The sequence below is a fragment of the Gordionus sp. m RMFG-2023 genome, chromosome 1 (genome assembly GCF_954871325.1).
Source record: "Gordionus sp. m RMFG-2023 chromosome 1, tfGorSpeb1-WG-v2, whole genome shotgun sequence".
In the NCBI taxonomy this organism is placed as follows: Eukaryota; Metazoa; Nematomorpha; class Gordioida; order Chordodea; family Parachordodidae; genus Gordionus; species Gordionus sp. m RMFG-2023.
In genome coordinates, this window is record NC_088775.1 from 12,004,877 (window position 1) to 12,024,359 (window position 19,483).

General features: G+C 27.0%; 1 protein-coding gene across 1 annotated transcript; it reads left to right on the forward strand.

Moving 5' to 3' along the window:
• The first annotated feature begins 515 nt into the window (after positions 1-515).
• On the forward strand, positions 516-19,156 carry LOC135931091 (peroxiredoxin-6-like). The gene is made up of 6 exons (XM_065467964.1): positions 516-671; positions 12,094-12,259; positions 12,657-12,788; positions 13,445-13,518; positions 15,033-15,105; positions 18,845-19,156. The coding sequence occupies exons 1-6, from the start codon at positions 586-588 to the stop codon at positions 18,971-18,973; spliced, it is 660 nt and encodes a 219-aa protein (XP_065324036.1). The 5' UTR covers positions 516-585; the 3' UTR covers positions 18,974-19,156.
• Positions 19,157-19,483: the final 327 nt, after the last annotated feature.

The following is a 19,483-nucleotide window of genomic DNA, read 5'->3' on the forward strand; positions in this document are numbered from 1 at the left end:
ATTTGAGACTTATGCGCTAACCAAAAAGAAACCGAGTACAATCGAAATGGAAAAAACTTCTAGGACAACAAGCTCTCAAGGACTGCTGAGAAGAAGCTTTGTTCTTTGTAGAAGAGGGGGAATGTTGATTAGTCTTATTTGAATATTATTTATTTTTAAAATATATTAACGTTATATCATTTGAATATCTTATATTATTTAAGTTGATTGTTTAATATTTTTCAATTAACTTTTATATATATATACTGATATTTTTTTAGTTCTTTTAGACATAGAATAATAATAAAATATTTTAAAAAATAATTAATTTGAATAGCGTTTATATATATACTTTTTTTTTATAAATTAGAGCTAGAGCGTAATTTAGTAAATAACTTTATGTTCTTTAACAAAGAAAAATACTAAAATCCAAATATGGGCTACTATAAATATCATTTTACGTATTAATATTCTAAATCATATTTGATGGAAAAGTTCCAAAATAGCCTTTTTACTTACTCAACATAGATTAATGTTTGATGTTAACCTAACATTTCTCTTTCAATTTATCTCTCTATTCAATCAGTGTTGTAAAAATTTTTTAAAATGCTTCTCTTGGGTGATATTGTGCCAAATCTTGATCTTAATACTACTGAAGGAAAGTTTAAATTTCACGATTGGATTGGTAATAGGTATGCTTTCCCATATATAAAATGTTATAATATTTACATCAGAGACCTTCAGAGGTCTTGATTTTAAGCCTGACCTGGATTTTTTTAAAAAATTCAATTTTCTAGCTTGGCTTGAAAATTTTTTCGTTATTTGCCTGTATTTATTTTAAAGAAAAATTTTTAGAAAATATATATTTTTTTATATATAAAATTTTTAAGTCTGACTTGAATTCTTAAATTGACCCATTTTTTCACCAGGTTCTGGACCTTCTGGTTTACATTTTGTTTATGATTATAAACAACTTAGTTTTATATTCTTGATTTATTTTATGATAGAATTTATATTTTGATAATAATATACTCATTCCAATATTATATGGAATAGGATTGCCAGATCAAAATATAATTATGATGCACTGTTAAAAATCTTTAGATAAAAACTATGAATTTTACTGTAAAAAATTATAAAATTTTGAAATAATTATCTTACACCTATAACAATATTATAGATAATCCTTTTAATACATTGTCTAGTATTGCAAAATTACTTCATTTGAGCGAATTTTTAAAAATCTATTTCACTAATATATATCCAAACCTATGAGCAAAATCTTCAGACTTCTGTAATATGAGTTAACCATTCTTTAAAATTGGCTTAAATAGAGCAATTTTGCATCACTAATACAATAAGAGAATATTATATTTAAATTTTAAATATTTCATTTTAAACTTGTTTGATGTACTATTTTTAATTTCTTTCTTTCTTAGTATCCCAAATTATCTAACATTAACTACTTCTAATTTAACATAGATCAATCTCTTTTCTTTCCCTATTAAATAAAAAATTTGAAAATTTGATATTATAAAGAAATAAATTCCACATTTATGCTTTTAGCTCCTTCCAGTGGCGTAGCCAGGATTGATCCATGGGGGGGGGGGGGTTTGAAATTTTTTTTGGGGACTTTGCCCCCAAACCCCCTTATCAAAATTTGCCAATATTTTGTGTATTATACCCAGGCCAGCATAAATATTAAAAAATATTAGAATTAAAATTTTTGCCAAATTTATAATTAATAAGTGACTGAAAGCATTATTTTGAAAATGTTACTAATGTTTAGTAAATTGTATATTAATTCAATCTATTCGATGTAAAAAAATTTGCCTCCCCCCAAACCTTCCAATTTTATGATCAACTCAATATATCTTATTCTATGTTAAAAATAATTATTTTAATTAAATTTTTGCATATAACAATATTTTGCAGAGATTTTATTTATTATTAACTTTATTTATTTAACTATGTATTTATTTTAATAATATATAAAAAAATAAATTTCAAAATATATAAATTTTATACAGATTATTATATTAAAAATTGAATGTAAATAACTATATTTTAAAAAAATAAAATTGCAATAAAATATGTAATTCTTGCTAAAAAAATACAATTTAACAATTTTATTTAGTATAAACCCTTTATTTAACTATGTGTTTATTTTATATAAAAAATAAATTTCAAAATTAGAAATTTTATACAGATTACTATTTTAAAAATTGATTGTAAATATCTATATTTTAAAAAAATAAAATTACAATAAAATATAAGCAATTCTTGTATGCAATTTAAAAAAATATAATTTAACAGTTATATTTAATACAAATGAGTATATTATATAAATAATTCTTATTGTAGGTGCAATACTATTATTAAATATAGTATAAAAATATCATGACTAAAAATTCATTATAATTAAGTTTTACATATAAAAATTTTATGACTAAGAAAATATTACAATTATATGATTTGAATTTATAAAGAGAGGTCTACTTTTCTCTGAGATTTGGCTAATTCATCTAGAATCAAATTTTTATCTAGAATAATCTCCTTATAAATATTTAATAGGGCTAATCCATTTAAACGGTTTTCACCGGTGCTATTTCTTAAATAGGTTTTTAACCTTTTCAAAGTTGAAAAAGACCTTTCATTAGTGCAGGTACTAATCGGTAAAGTAGCTAAAATAAAAAACAATGTTTTGATATTGGGCAGGGAATCTAAAGTGCAATTACACATGGAAAGGGCCTGCAAAGCATTTTTTGGTCTCAAAGAGTACTCTATTCTGCCAAGATTTTTATACCAAAATTCGACATCACAAAGTAACTTATCATACGACCCTAATAAATCATCAGAATAAAACTCTGAGATGTTCTTAATATCCTCTCGCGTTTCAAGTGTAATCAACAATTCAGACTCAACCGGCAAAAGAAAATAAAAGCTTTTTAAAATAAAATTGTGACTTATAAATCTTTTCTTTAATTGAAATAAAAATGTATCAATAAGTGGAATAAAAATGTTAATTTTATAAAAATCCTCAATCGTAGATGCATCAATATTTGAGCGATTGGATTGTCTAGAAACTACTCTAGGTTTAAAAATTTCAATCCCAAACATAGTAGCGATCTCCTTTACTTTCTCATATATTTCGTGAAATTTTTCATCCACATTATCTCTGATATTTGTTAATATTTCAACAATATCCTTTGCCCTATTCATAACCTCCCTTAAATCCAAATCAATTTTTTATAACATTTTGCTAAATTCATATGTATAATTAAATAAAAAATAAACACATTGAAATGAAATTAAAAATTGAGGCAAAGATTTTCCGCATCTGCGGAATCTTTTTCTTTGCCTAATATGTATGATTCTAGTGCCGCAAAAATAACCTCATATAACTCGATGAAAACCTTCACCGATTGTTGTCTTTCAATGAATCTTGTGGGACAAAATCTTTTTAATTTTTTTTTGAATCAATTTCATCGAACGTTTGGGTAAAAGTCTCCCTCTTCTTAGGTGGGGTAAAGAAGTCACAAACCGACGATATTGTTTCTAAATTTTGAAAAATATATAAAAATTATATAAAGATATCTATAATACATAATAAAATCTAATAAATTTCAATTAAATCAAAATCTTTTTACGTAAACTGTTCCGGATGTCTCTAATTTCACATGCCTCAGTTATCATCAAATTCAGGCAATGTGAACTGCAGTGAACATAAAGAGCTGTGCTATAAAGCTCTCTAATTCTTGACTGGACCCCTTTAACATGGCCACTCATCGAGGGAGCTCCATCGTACCCTTGGCCTCTCAGTAGATTTAAATTTAAATCCAGGTTTTGAAGTGATTTAATAATTTGATTAGCAATCGTTTCTGACTTAGTGTCAGGTAATTCAATAAATTGAACAAATAGTTCCTTCATTTTATAATTACCTGATTCCATATCAATAAACCTTATTGCTATGGATAGTTGTTCAATATTACAAATATCGGAAGTTTCATCCGCCAAAACACTAAAAAATGGTGATGATTTGACTTTTGAAGAAACTTCCTTTAATATAAACTGATTGCATATTGATATTATTTCATTTTGAATAGTGGGACTTAGGTAAGTAGCATTTTTAGAGGAGCTTTCAAAAAGCTTTAGGTAGTTGTCATTATTATTACATAAAAATTTCAATAATTCCTTGAAATCTCCTTCATTGTGAGAAGGGGATGTAAGTGTTAGGGGGCCAGGAGATATCCTATGAGCTCTTAACGCCAAGCCCTGTCTCCCTAACCAAATGATAGCATCAATAATTATAATTATTCTTGATCGATTTTTTGTAACAATATCAAAATTTTTTTTATTCAATACATTGGATATTGATATCTTTTGATTCATTGAGATTTCTTTTAAAGAATCCATTATCTCACAGGAATTAAGTTGATATTTATTTTTTTGATGATAATTAAAATTTTCGAGCGCATCTTTCCATCTTGTGTACACCTGACTTACCAATGTTTTGAGTTTTTGTAACCCATTTCCAGCATATCTTGGGGAAAATATGGCGCAAACTTTACAAAATGCGCCCTTTTCATCGGCTGAGTAAGCAAGCCACTTATATTTGTTAAACCAGGATGCTTGAAAGGTTAAATTTCTTTTGCCCAAGGGCAATGGAAATTTATAACATTTGTCAGGTATCCAAATATTTTCAACAGCTAACAATTTTTCATTATCATTTTTAAAATGAAAATTTAAGTAAAGTGAAACATCTTTTTGAGAACGGTGTGGTGTTTCTATATTTTTTTTTAGATTTTAAATGATATATTTCAATATGAATTTCAATGTTAAGAGCTGAGCAGCACAAGAAAAAAATCTGGATTATAAAAAATGTATCTCAGATAGATATCAAAGTTTCTTAATAAAAATTTAAAGACAGATACAAGTATAAGGAAATTACTATAGAATATCATTACCAATTTTAATTAATATTTTTATATTTGTAGGATGATTTACACTCATGGAAGTGAAGAAGGTAGTAATATTTAAATTATGAAAATAAGTTCCTAAATATTATAAGCTGCCCAAGATTGTATATACAAAAGATTTTAAGAAAATAATTATGTTCTTCACAAATAAATAATAAAAACTGTATTTTATAAACTATTCTAGTTTAATTGGTAATGGTAAATCATCTGTATCTAAGATTCATTTTTTCACAACAAATCTGTATCTAGATTATTTTTCTGGAGGGCCTGCCCAACTCTGTTTGTATTGTAGATACAAGTTTTCAATACTGCTCAACTCTGTTTGACTTATAATACCTGACAAATGTTATAAATTTCCATTGCCCTTGGGCAAAAGAAATTTAACCTTTCAAGCATCCTGGCTTAACAAATATAAGTGGTTTGCTTACTCAGCCGATGAAAAGGGCGCATTTTGTAAAGTTTGCGTCATATTTTCCCCAAGATATGCTGGAAATGGGTTACAAAAACTCAAAACATTGGTAAGTCAGGTGTACACAAGATGGAAAGATGCACTCGAAAATTTTAATTATCATCAAAAAAATAAATATCATCTTAATTCCTGTGAGATAATGGATTCTTTAAAAGAAATCTCAATGAATCAAAAGATATCAATATCCAATGTATTGAATAAAAAAAAATTTGATATTGTTACAAAAAATCGATTAAGAATAATTATCATTATTGATGCTATCATTTGGTTAGGGAGGCAGGGCTTGGCGTTAAGAGCTCATAGGATATCTCCTGGCCCCCTAACACTTACATCCCCTTCTCACAATGAAGGAAATTTCAAGGAATTATTGAAATTTTTATGTAATAATAATGACAACTACCTAAAGCTTTTTGAAAGCTCCTCTAAAAATGCTACTTACCTAAGTCCCACTATTCAAAATGAAATAATATCAATATGCAATCAGTTTATATTAAAGGAAGTTTCTTCAAAAGTCAAATCATCACCATTTTTTAGTGTTTTGGCGGATGAAACTTCCGATATTGGTAATATTGAACAACTATCCATAGCAATAAGGTTTATTGATATGGAATCAGGTAATTATAAAATGAAGGAACTATTTGTTCAATTTATTGAATTACCTGACACTAAGTCAGAAACGATTGCTAATCAATCACTTCAAAACCTGGATTTAAATTTAAATCTACTGAGAGGCCAAGGGTACGATGGAGCTCCCTCGATGAGTGGCCATGTCAAAGGGGTCCAGTCAAGAATTAGAGAGCTTTATAGCACAGCTCTTTATGTTCACTGCAGTTCACATTGCCTGAATTTGATGATAACTATATATTTAATAATTAAATTTATAAATATCTAATTTAACTATGCCAAGCCAGAAAATATTTACAAAATATCTTTATTGTTATTTAATAAATTTAACTATGCCAGAAATTATTTACATACAATATATCTTTATTCTTTTATTGTTATTTAATATTTTAGTTCATATAATTTATATATATTTTTAAACGATGTGATCATTTAAAATTAAAACTCTTTTTTTTATAAATATATTTCATTGTGATATTCATATTGTATTATATATAATATATTATCTTATTTCTCTAAATTGAAACCGTTTTTTAAATATAATAATTCGCAATAAAAAAATAATAATTTTTTATTTTATAAAAAAAAAAAATTAAAAAAAAAAATTATTTTTTCCATGGGGGGGTTTCGACCCCAAACCCCCCCCCCCCCCCCTTGTCTACGCCACTGGCTCCTTCACTTATAATGGTTGAATATCAAATTTTGGATTCTGCTTCCAGTTTCTTAAATTTGATATATTTACAAGGATTTTAGTTCAAAACTGTTTAAAAAAAAACAATTTTAAAAAATTTAAGCAATAAATAAATCCTCTAAAATGAAATGATATTTTAAATGATATATATATATAAATTTCTTGCACTTTTGATAAAATCGGTTTCTGCAAATTTAAAAAGGTTTTTTTTCTATAATTTTAAAAGTTCTGGTTTAAAACTGATTGCAAAATTGCCAGATTTAAGCTAAGCAATGAAAAATAAAAATTAAGAGTGGCAAATTATAGACCAAGTTTTTACATGAATGATGGAGGGTAGCAGGATCAGTTTGTTCACAATTTTTATAGAATCAATTTACCTTCAACTTATCATGTTTTCCACTATCATATGTGTGAATTACATAGTTCATCCTAAAATAAAAATGAATTGCCATTTTACATTTCAAATATAACAATGAATATAAAATAAATGAAATTATCCATTAAAGGCGTTACTTATCGGTTGAATATAGAGTGATTAGGGTATAAAGTAATTATAATACCGATCGAATTGCATATTAAAAAATCAGTTCCTTCATAATAATTTTTTTGCACCCATTCTTGTGTTTTGGTAGAAAATAGCGAATAAAAACTAGGAATATTTTATATTATATTATAGAAAATGTCGAAATAAATATTGAGAATAATATTGGTAGATACTTTGGTAAAAAATCGCTAAGGGAGATTTTTTAAGATGTCGCTTGAGAATTAGATTTTATAATTTTACGGAAGAGCAATTTTAAAAATTAAGTTTATATTTTTCTTAATATTGGCTTGAATTAATTTATTTTATAAAAAAAAATTGATTTATGGAAAATAAGTCATTTTTGACAAAAAGTGACGATATTCCCAATAAATTTCTAAATTGGGAATATTAAAAAAAATCTCCCATTTTTACCATTTTTTAAAAAAAACTTGATTGAAATAAAGGTATTACCTTTTTTTAGTATCTACCCTATTAAGATTTTCTGGAATATATATATAAAAAAAATATTCCCAATTTTTCGCGTTTTCGATCTCATATCTTTTAATATTCATTTCATATGTTTTTAAAGCTATTTAGTGAATAAGAAAAGTCCATCCGAACGCGCGAGAAAGGATCATTTTTATTCACTTATATAACCCTGATATCAGATTTATTCGCAGCGAAGAATACAAAATACAGCACATATTTCGTATTCAGTTTATTATCAAATATTTTTTTTATAATACATATCATAAAGTTTTAACCCTTAGGAAATATTAGTGTGTGAAACAATTACAAATTTTTATAAAAAAAATCATAAAAGTAATATGTAAATTTTTTCATTATCATAAAGAAGAGAAGAAAAAAATACGCAAATCATAAAAAGTTATAATAAAGTTAATATATTGTGTCGATTAATGCTTAAAAAAATTTTTTTTTTGCTTTGATTAGAAATGAATTCATAGAAGATAAAAAAATTCAAAAATAACCCTCTCCTCTTCCTATAAGGGTTGCTTTTTTCGGGAAATTATCCTCCGCTTACCCTAAAAATATAGTAGATAAAAAGATTTGGCTTATTATTATTTTTTTTGCCTAATCTTAGCGGGAAAGCTTATACAGGACCTTTATGGATGCAATATCATGATATTGATAAAAGAAGTAAAGAAGAGTATTACGAGTTTATATAATTTATGGCTACATAATATAAGGATATTTATTGTATATTCTTCAAATTGTGAATTTTTAAGGAATCTTCCAGGTTTTCAAGGATTTTTTTAAAGAAAAATTGTAATACGTTTTTTAATTATATGCCCTAACATCTTGATTTTCCAGAATACATTATATTTACAATCCATTATTTTTTGTTTTAGAGATTTAGAACAGATATCCACTAATTTATGCATATAAATATTAAGAAAATTTTTTTACCACTTATTTTAAATTGTGATGGTATTATTAATTATGTCAAATCAAAACTGATACTTTGATGGCAACGAATTATAAAAAAAACATAAATTCTTAATTAAAAAAATAATCCATGAAATTTGATTTATGAAAACAGATGACTGATCAATTGACTTCGTTAACTTTTTAAGCTTGAGAGCAAAAAAATAAAAAGTATAAATTCGCGAAAAATAGAGGAAACCAAAATATAAGGGAATCCATACATTTCAGATTATTTAGGCGGCTTTTGTCGTTTTCGTTCAGGCTTCACTGACTTCTAAATTGGTTTTTATAATTAAATATTTTTGTGGCAAACTAAAACATTCAATAAAATTAAATCTTAAAATTTATTATTAAAATGATAATAAAAATTAGTTAAATAAATGAATCTAAAATAAACAAAATAAATATTATCAAATTTCTTATTACTTTATAAAAAAAAATTAATTAAAATAATTGCTTTTAATTATGTATAACGCATTTTTCCATTAACATGAGGTTCTTACTAATTTAAAGGTAATTTAATAGTCGATAAATCGATAATAGAGTTTGTAACTAGGGAATTAAGGTTATAATCATGTGAGTTATCCGAATTCTTATTGGTAGTTTATCTTACTAAAACTCTAAAATATTAAGTTAAGCAAAACACACTGTTGTTAAAAGTTACTTTTGAAAAGTAACTTATTAAATCCCTAGTATAGTTACATTTAAATTTCAAATTTAACTAATTATTTTATAAGTAATTTTTATAACCCATGAATTTTAATATTATTTATTTATTCTATAAAATTTTTATAAATTTTGATAAAAGAAAATTAAAATACAAATTAAAAAATAAATAATATTATATGATATGTATACCGATAAAATTTGCCTTTTCTCCAAAAATAAGCTTCCATATACTTAAACATTATATAGGAGCGTCTTATGTAAATGTGACATTATATTTGATAATCAGTGATTTTGAATTTGTGAAATTATAGGATAATAAATGATATATAAATATTTAACCTATTATTGAAAAGTAACTAGTTACTTTTGTAGTTACATTCTGAAAATATAACTAGTTAGTTACTTTTTTGCTAGTTACTTGCACCAAACTACTTAAAACAATAGTTACAACACTATAGAAAGAGTTAAGAGTTAACCTTCGTTCTATAAAAAAAATTCATAAGTTATTGATATTTCTGGTTTCGTACATGAGCCTTATCTCCGAATATTGCTAAGGTAATTATTAGTACATACTATTTGGTATTTATTAATGAGATTTTAATTTTATTAATTTAATTTTAATTAAGACTTGATTTGAGTTTTATTTTTTTAAATAAAATTTTCATAATTCTATTTTTTTTTAATCAAAAAGAATAATTGGGGCCGTGCCACGTTGATCTCTGATTTAGTGACGAAACCGATGATTGAATGATATGAGTCACATAAATTATCTTTTATAGTGCACACGAATTGAGCGTTTACATTATGCCATAATTTTTTAATTATTAAAAAAACGCATACCTTGTTTAAATTGAGGTAGTCTTTTTATTAATATCGTCGCTTCAAAATTTTATAATTTATTTTAAGAATATTATGTCCATAGTACTTATTTCTTCAGATGAAGATGATTTAACCCTTCCCTGGCCACAATTTTAAACATATTTTACACCAATAAAGAAAATTAAGAGTACCAAGTCTAAATTTTGTAAATTATCTCCCAACGCAAATATTATAACTTAAATGTCCAGCAGTAAAAACTTAAAATAGCATTTAAAGGTAAAAAGATGAATTATTATATCATTTTAAAATAGAATAGTATTCTTCCATAATATGTTGAATAGCTTAATCATTAAATTAAAATATAAGCAATTAAATTATACTATAGTATAGGGCTGGGAACCAACAAAGATTAACAAAATATTGATATTGGTTCAAAATATTATATTGTTTTTTTAACAATATCTTCTATTTCTTGTTTTAGTATTGCTATTGGTTTAACTTCAAATTGTTAATAAATTTAAAGAATAAAAAATTAAGTTAGAGAAAAGATCTTGATAAAGAAAGCAGGATTGATTCTTTTATCCAACACATATACAATATTTTCTGATGATAAATTTTTTTTGATGAGTAAATGAATGAGGATTCTTGCGAAGATGATATATTAGGTTTTTTCAAAATAAAGATAATTCCTTAAATATTTTTAATAAATTCCCCGAATTAAAATCTTTATTAAATATAATACAACTCTCCCATCCTCTGCGCCAATTGAACGTGTGAGCAAGGCAAAAGCTGTGTTGAGCACTGAGCCCTCTTGTTTGTCTGATCAAAATTTTAGATCAATTGTGTCTAAAAATAAATAAAAAATTGTTACAAAAAGATGTTATCTTATATTGTCGGAAAAAAATAAATTTTTTTTTGAATATAATATTTAATTTTTTTAAGTAACGAGTAACCCATTACTTTTTGAATAGTCGGTTACGCGTGTTTTTTTTGAAAAGGTAACGAGTAACGTTAACGCTTTCCTTTTTTGTAGTAATAAATTTGTGCACACTATATTAGATGTTTAATTATTATTTTTTATTTTTAAAACTCACAAATGAGAAATTTATGCGACATAAATTCAATGTTCATGTCAGCATTAGTTATGTAAAATATGATTTAATTTTAATTTTGAGCAGATATCATAAAAAATTCTATCTAAGCCATCAGTGAGATATTGGAAAATCTTATAATGGAGCGCCAAAAATATTCCCGACCAAATATTTAAAATCCAGAATTTAAAATAAAAAAATTTCAAACCCGGGCAGGGCCTAAGATATTGATTTTTACTGGGCTTCTGATTAAAATTACAATACGAAATGTTGTTGATTTGCCGCAGTATAATTTTTTGCTTTCATGATAAATATTAAATATATAAAAAAATTGTATCATCCTAAACGTTTTACTGTTTTTTTTTCGGTTGGAAATATCATGACCTTAACGTTTTTTTTGCATATTTTACAAGATGTGAATACTACATAAGCCCACCATTTGGGAAGAAAATATAACTATGTCGTTGAAACTCTTGACTCTTATTTTAAGTTAATAAAGTCGAATCGAAAATGGGTTGATTTGAAGAATTCAGTGAATTTTTATGGGATTATTGAGTGCATCTTTTGGATAATCGGTTTTTAGAATCCTGCATCGGCTGACCCAATCCAAGAAAATTAAAAAAATTTGCTTTACCAATCCGAACCGAAAATTTTTTATTTTCAAAATCTGAATCAGAGAAATGTTATTTCAAAAAATCTGAGGTTTTGATTTTTTAAATTAAAAAGCGTTATTACTTAGACTGACGAATAGTTATATTTTTAGCAAATTTAAATAACAAAATTTCTTCCAATTATATTTTAAGCTGGGCCATTCTATTTTCACATCCCGCTGATTACACTCCCGTCTGTACGACCGAACTTGCCAGAGTGGCTCAACTTATGCCAAAGTTTGAGACTAGGGGTGTTAAATTGATCGGGTTATCTTGCGATAGCGTCGAAAGCCATATGGGATGGATCAAAGATATTCAGGTATCATTAACCAATTTTACATGGATGAATAGGAAAACATTTCTTAATGGTTAATAAAGCAATTAAAACAATTATAAATCCAATTAACTCTCTATTTTTTATCAGGGTAGATAAGTAATAATCGATATTTCGATTTAAATCAAGAGATTTTTTTCGAAAAAAAAGTTTTTAATTTATTAATTTTATGTCACAGTGTCGAAATTACTTATAAAGGCTGTGTTCACGTTATCGAATTAGTGTAGGTTTTGGGAACACAATCAACCCTTGTATAATTTCTAAAATTAATTATCGTCCCACCCTTCCACTGGCACCCTATAAGCAATAAAATTCATAATAATAATGACTTATATTTCACGATTCACATAATTATTTTAAATTTAATGTTATACAAAAAAAGTGCTTCGGAAAATTGAGTGGCGACTTTCCTTTCCCTCTCATTGATGATCACAAACGAGAAATCGCCATTAAATTAGGAATGCTGGACCCCGAAGAGAAGGATAGTAGCGGCCACGCATTGACATGTAGAGCCGTAATTGAATCTAATCAATTTATTAATTACCATATAGGATAGGGAAGGCCAACTCGGGCGGGTTCAGACAACTCCACGGTCATGACATCGATCAGCATGGAAAAAACTCTGACCACGGAGAGGTGGTTCTGGCCCACCTTTACTATTTAATTTTTAAAAATTATTATTGTTATGAATTAATTTTAGCCAAATTAGATTTTAAAAGCTAGTTTAAACAATTATTATAATTTAAACGTTTTATTCAAATATGAAGTAATAAATTGTAATTTCAAAGAGTAAAAACAAAAAAATGGTAAGAATAAAGTGTATTTCTTCATTTCTTTAATAATAAAAATTGTCCACCAAAAATTTACATACTCGATAAAATAATAAAAATTATAATTATTCAAATATAAAATCATTCGATTTACTTCAAACGAATAAAATGAATAGACTAAAATATATTAAACAAAATTATAACAGACAAAAGATAAAAATAATTTAACAACACCAATGTTATTCAAATATCAGAAAAACATATAATATATATATACTATCCTAAAATAAGTCATAATATTACCTAACCAAATTCAATATTTTACTATATGACGACAATTATATTTTGATAAGTAGGTTTTATTTTAGCAACCAAAATAATTACTTGATTTATTTGTTAGGTTTTTATTATAGGGCCTGACAAAAAGTTGAAATTATCAATATTATACCCGGCAACGACTGGAAGAAATTTTGAGTAATATATTTTTTAATTTTATACCACCCAATTTATAAAAATCATTATGTGATAATTGTTTTTGGTTTGGATATTATTTGATGAGAGATATAACAGTATGAATAAAGCACTGCAGGGCCGAACAGAGTAACTTACAGCTCGAAATATTATTTTTCCCTTCTCCATTAGATCAATAGTCTCTTCATTTTACAAGAATATATTAGACTAGTAGGATAATAATGAAAAAAATTATTTCAAAACTTAAATAAACCAAAAATGTTTAATTTAAATTTTACAAAGTTCCGGCTATTTTTACCACAAGGATTCGGCCCTCGTCAAAAGAAAATATAATTGTCAAAACATTTATTATAGATTATAAAGAGCTCTTTGTTTTTAAAAACACATGGTACTTAGTACTTGTATCAGTCTATACCTTTGATGTTAACCGATACTAATCGCCAAACCCCCAAAATTATATTATTAATAACTCGTATATATATTTTTTTTAATTTGAGCCATAAAATCATTATATTAATATTAAGAATAGTGATAGTATCAAGGTAAAAGTAGGGCTACATCAGAGTTCCGTGTAGAGTCTTATTTATATAGCAAGGAGATCATGGCTTAGAGGAACTCATAAAGGACTACCATGAGAAATATCGTATTACAACGATTTAGTAGTGATAGCAAAAAGTAAGGCAGAATTGAATGATAAAATAGTTTGATGTAGAAGAGTTGAGGAAGAGATGGGATTAAAATATAGAAAAGACGAAGATGATTTTTGGAGGTGAAAACTTAGACGAGGAGACATGCATGTGATGTATGTAAGTGTTGCTAGAAACTCCGTCAATTGTCCCTACTGTCGTAAAGGGATATGATGTACGGCAGCGAGACATGGGCAATTTAGGCGACTCACGAAGCCAAATTAGAGAGAACGGAGATGAGAATGATTAAGATGGATATGCGGAACATCTTTACTAGAAAGAAATACAAGCCAGGAACTGAGAGGAAGGATTAGGAAAGAAGCAATAAGTGGATATCTTGAGAATAAATAGACTGAGATGGTTTTGACATGCTGAATGGAAGGCAAAGGATGATTGGCTGAATAGATACCGTTGGTTGGAAGTGGAGGGAAACAAGACTTAGAGCGCGAACAAAGACATTGCTAGACAATGACATGAAAAGGTTAGGTTTGACCTGATGCGATGCCCAGGACCGTGTAAAATGGAGAAGGAGGATTAGAAAAGAAAATGGCTATTTTTTAAAAAATTTATTTATTATTTATAATAATTAATTAAAAGTAAATGGAAACTATGTAGAGAAAACAATTTTTTTAAAAAATAACCCCTTCCTTTCTTATCGGGCATAAGAATTTTTTAAAAATTAAGGCATATATGTAGGCTAAATTTTATAATTTATAAAAATTATTTATCATTTTGGGGGTATCTGTTAAAATTAAATGTATCGGGCTGATATAGATTGATACCGTGATTATCGATGCATGCAATCTATATAAAATATTAATATCATAACAGTGAAATTTTAAGAGTGATTGATTCACTTCAATTAACTAGCCGCGCCAAAGTCTCCACCCCCGTTGATTGGAAGGTATGATATATATTTTTTGTTAAATTATTTGATTTAATATATTATGGGTCGAATTAAAACCTTAATTTACGTACTATTTTTTAAAAAATTATGATATTCATATTAGAGGTCCACGATGGGCAGATTTTAGCCAGCCCATTCTGCAGCCAGGCTATAAGATTTTAAACATTTGGTGGGTGATCGGTTGGGTTGAATTTTTTTTTAAAATGATGGGCGGGTGAATTTGAGATAATTTTTGGAAGAAAGGGGCATAACATTTTATTATTAAAAATCCTTTAGAATAAAAAGCCACACTGACCAATAAAATAATTTTTAAACATTGGTCGCGCAGGCTAAACAAATTTTTTGACAAATAAGCTGGCGGTCACATGGTGGGTAAATTTTTTTAAACTATGGGCCAGTGGGCGTTCGAATTAAAACCTACCCATTTCAGACCTCTGATTGATAAATTAATTGCAACCTAAGCTTCAGATTCTGATATTTTTTTTCCGTGATATACAAATTGGTGATCCGCATCGGGGCTAATTTTTCAAATCCAATCCGGCCCGAAAATTTTTTAAAAAAATTTGCTCGGCCAGATCTCGAACCAAATTTATATTTATTCTGAAAAGCTCGGGCCCGATATCAAAATAAAAATTATTTGTCCACCTCGGTTCGAATTTATTTCTAATATTTGTAAAGTGTAATATATTTTTAATTTTAAAAATAATATTCTACAAATAGATAATATTGGCGCCCTTGTTTTCATGCAAAAATTTTATAATATATCAATTTATTTAACAAGAATATATATATTTAATAATTTAAGCCCGGCTCGAATTTTTTTAAAAATAATTAGGACCAGGCGCGTACGCAGCGGGGGGGGGGGCAGGGGGACAAATCCCCCCCCCCCCCCCCCCCCCCCAAAAAAAAGCCAAAAAATGCAGATGCCGGATATATTTTTCAAAAATATTATTGTTTATATTAATTATATTTGTTAATATTTATTCCTATCTCATATTAAATATTTAATTACATTTATTATCACATTTATCTACTAAGTTATTTTATCAATTAATTTCGATTTTAAGTTTTCCGGCGTAATATTTACTTATTATTTTCAAATTTTAGTGGCGTAACATTTATCTACCATTTTCAAATTTATAGTCAAATAATAATTATTTATGAAACTTTTTGTCCATCGGGGAAAAAGAAATTGCAATCTTGTCCAACGAGATAGAGTCTCTGCCATCAAGCAGTAACAGCTTTTAAGGAGTTAGAAGAGCCAATTATTTGCTATTACTGAAATATCACAATGGCCTGAAAGAAATATTTCCTCAGAAGGGAGAAAATTATTGGATTCTATGCTTATTCCAAATTTTATTTCTCATTAGAATGTATTATTTAATTATACAATTATTTTTTACTTTATAACTTTATTTTATTTAAATGATTTAATTTTTTTTTTTTATATAGTTTATTATCAATATAAGGTATAATAATTTAAATTTTCATTATAATAAATTTTATATTTAAAAATGTTTGAAAAATATATAATAATACTATTAAAAAAAAGAACGGAGATGGTGTGACGCAGGGAAACAAAAATGAAAAAGGGACGTAAGCGTTGTCTATGATAGCTCTTTGGCTAGAAGGCTACCATTGAAACTGATATAATTAGCTTTGTGAATCGCTATGGATAATCGTTGACGAAGAAAAAAACCCTCTCGTGGTTCTTCTGAGAGTTTGCTGATTTGTGATCCTAAGTTTTTGAAAAATGCTAAGGCGAGTTTGCCGAAGGTGCCAAGAGTGGTTGATATGATTGGGATGAAGCAATGATCGTTTATTATTTCTGTGTATTTAGAAATTTTAAGTTGTTCCTTCTGGTCAAGGATGTTGATGGCGTGGTTGGATGGGGCCAAGGGGTCAATACAGGAATAGTCCCATACCAAAAGTTGGTCTCTCCTCCATGGGATATTACTTTTCAAAAACATGACATTGACTTGATTAAGAAGATGAGAATAGCGGAGAGCATTTTATCAGAACTCAAGGAAATTAGGGCTAATGTTGATGAAGAATTTCATATTTTATATTTTATTTAATATTTGTCTCCCTCGACTTGTAACAAGGCAGGCTCATCGTTAAAACATTAATATAGGATCAATAGAAGAGTATATCTTAAATACAGATACATTTATAACCCAAATAAATGAATTTTTAATTCATCCTGCAGCACTTACTAATCTGCAAATATTACTTCCACAAAAGCCTTCCCAATCTTTTTCAGATGGTGATAGAAAAAAAAATATTTGTTAGATTTTTATTATGAAGATGTTAAAGTATCTTATGATGCCTTACTAGCTGAATAACTATGTTTATAAGATTAACTATGGTTGATATAGTCCCAGCTATGGATGCTCTGCATTATTTCAAACATATTTTAGATTAAATTCCCAATGTATTAAAAGGGTTTATAAAATCTTCCCATTAGTAAACTAAGGAGAGAACATTCTCTTTTTTAAGAAGAATAACAGAGGCCTGCAGAAGTACCATTTGCAGGGCACGGCCCGGATTTTTTTAAAAGATTTTTTACGGCACGGCCTGGGTTTTTTTTAAAAATTTTCAGGCCCGGCCCGGCTTTTTTTAAAAAAAATTTTAGGCCCGACTCGGCTTTTTTTAAAATAAAATTTTCAGGCCCGGCCTTGATTTTTTAAAAATAAATTATATTTATTTATGATTTTTATAGCTAATAATAACGATTTCAAATATAAGCTGTTTTAAAAAATACAGCCCGGATTGGGTGTTTTTTTAAAAATAATTCAAGCCCGGTTTGGGTGTTTTTTTAAAAAAATTTCGGGCCCGGCCAGGGTATATGTAAAAAAATTAAAATACTGTACGGCTTGGGGGCCTGGCCTGCAAGTCTCTGAAAAACATACCAAGAAGTACAACATCTGAAAGTAGATTGAAAGGTTTGGATGTGAATATTCATAGGCATTCGACGACAAGCAAGGATGAGATAATTGAAAAATTAGCTCAATCACAACGAAGATTGAATTTTACATTGTAAATATATAACATACAAAATGCAATTATTCCTAAGAAACTTTTTGTATAAAGGCTCAAAAAATTCAAATTTCTATTTTGGGTCATTTAAGTGATTCTTTACATATAATTTTTTTATAATTCACATTAATTTAAAATTGTGTATTAGAAATAGTTATTAGTCCTAATAAATTTATGCTTGATATTTTTAAAAAACAATAATATTTCTTAAAAAATTTTATTATCCCCCCCAGACCAAATTCCTGCGTACGCGCCTGATTAGGACCGACCCAACCCGATCTGAATTTTTTTAAAAGAAATAGGTTGCTAATCTTTAACACAAATTTTATAAAATTTTATATTAAAATTTTTTGAGCAAATAACAAGATTACCAATTTAATATTAAACTTTTTTTTCAAAAAAATAAATTTTTTATAAAAATAACGCTATCATAATTGTAATTAGTGTAGCTAAAACGGCTCGATTTTTAGAAAAAACTAACCCGATATTTTAGCCGAAAGTAACGCACGCCTTCCTAGATGGCAGATAGGTTTAGACATCTATTAACCAAATCTCGAGACTTGCATAATATTATTTTAGCTAAATTCTTAATTTGAAATAGATTGAATCGAGCCGTTTAACAACATTAATTGTATTCTTAGCTCTTTAGAATTGTTTATTTTTTTTTGATTTTTTTAAAAAATTTATATAAAAACAGCCAGGAACCGAATGCATGGTGCTACCTAATATTTCAACCCAGGACGCTGATAAAATATTTACCAAGGGATATGAAACTGTCGAGTTGCCTTCAAAAAAACATTATATGAGGTTCACGCCAGCACCATAAACGCGTCAATCATTATATATATTTCTAACATACGGTTATAATCCACTTGTTAAACGTTCTTCATTTTTATTTAAATAAGTTTTAGTAAATTTTAAATTTGTAATAATTTGAGAAACTTAAAGCAGGTTATATACTGTAATTACCTCATGAAATTTTTTTTTATATAAAGCAAACATAGCTCATAATTTAATAGTTTTAATAAATTGGTACGAATAGTAAATATTCGATCCGTTTAAAAGAATCGAATAAGAATAATTTAATTCATTATTGAATTGGCCGAACTTTAACATTGAAATACATATATAATAATATATATATAATATCCCTAATATATAGCCTGTATAGTAAGCTAATTCCTCTACAGTATGTTATTTAAACGTATCTATTTCATTATTTATAGATGTTTTTCCCTTTTCGAGATATTCTTATCTGTTTTATTGATCATCAGGTACGCATGCGTAGATATCTATTTTATGTTTTTTTTAACTTTAGAACGATTATTTTAAATTA

Coding starts and splice junctions, on each gene's coding strand:
- LOC135931091 (XM_065467964.1), top strand. CDS start 586: ATGCTTCTCTTGGGTGATATTGTGCCAAATCTTGATCTTAATACTACT. Junction 13,519..15,032: donor ACGACTGGAAGAAATTTTGA/GTAATATATTTT, acceptor ATATCATAACAG/TGAAATTTTAAGAGTGATTG. Junction 15,106..18,844: donor CCACCCCCGTTGATTGGAAG/GTATGATATATA, acceptor ATATAAAAACAG/CCAGGAACCGAATGCATGGT.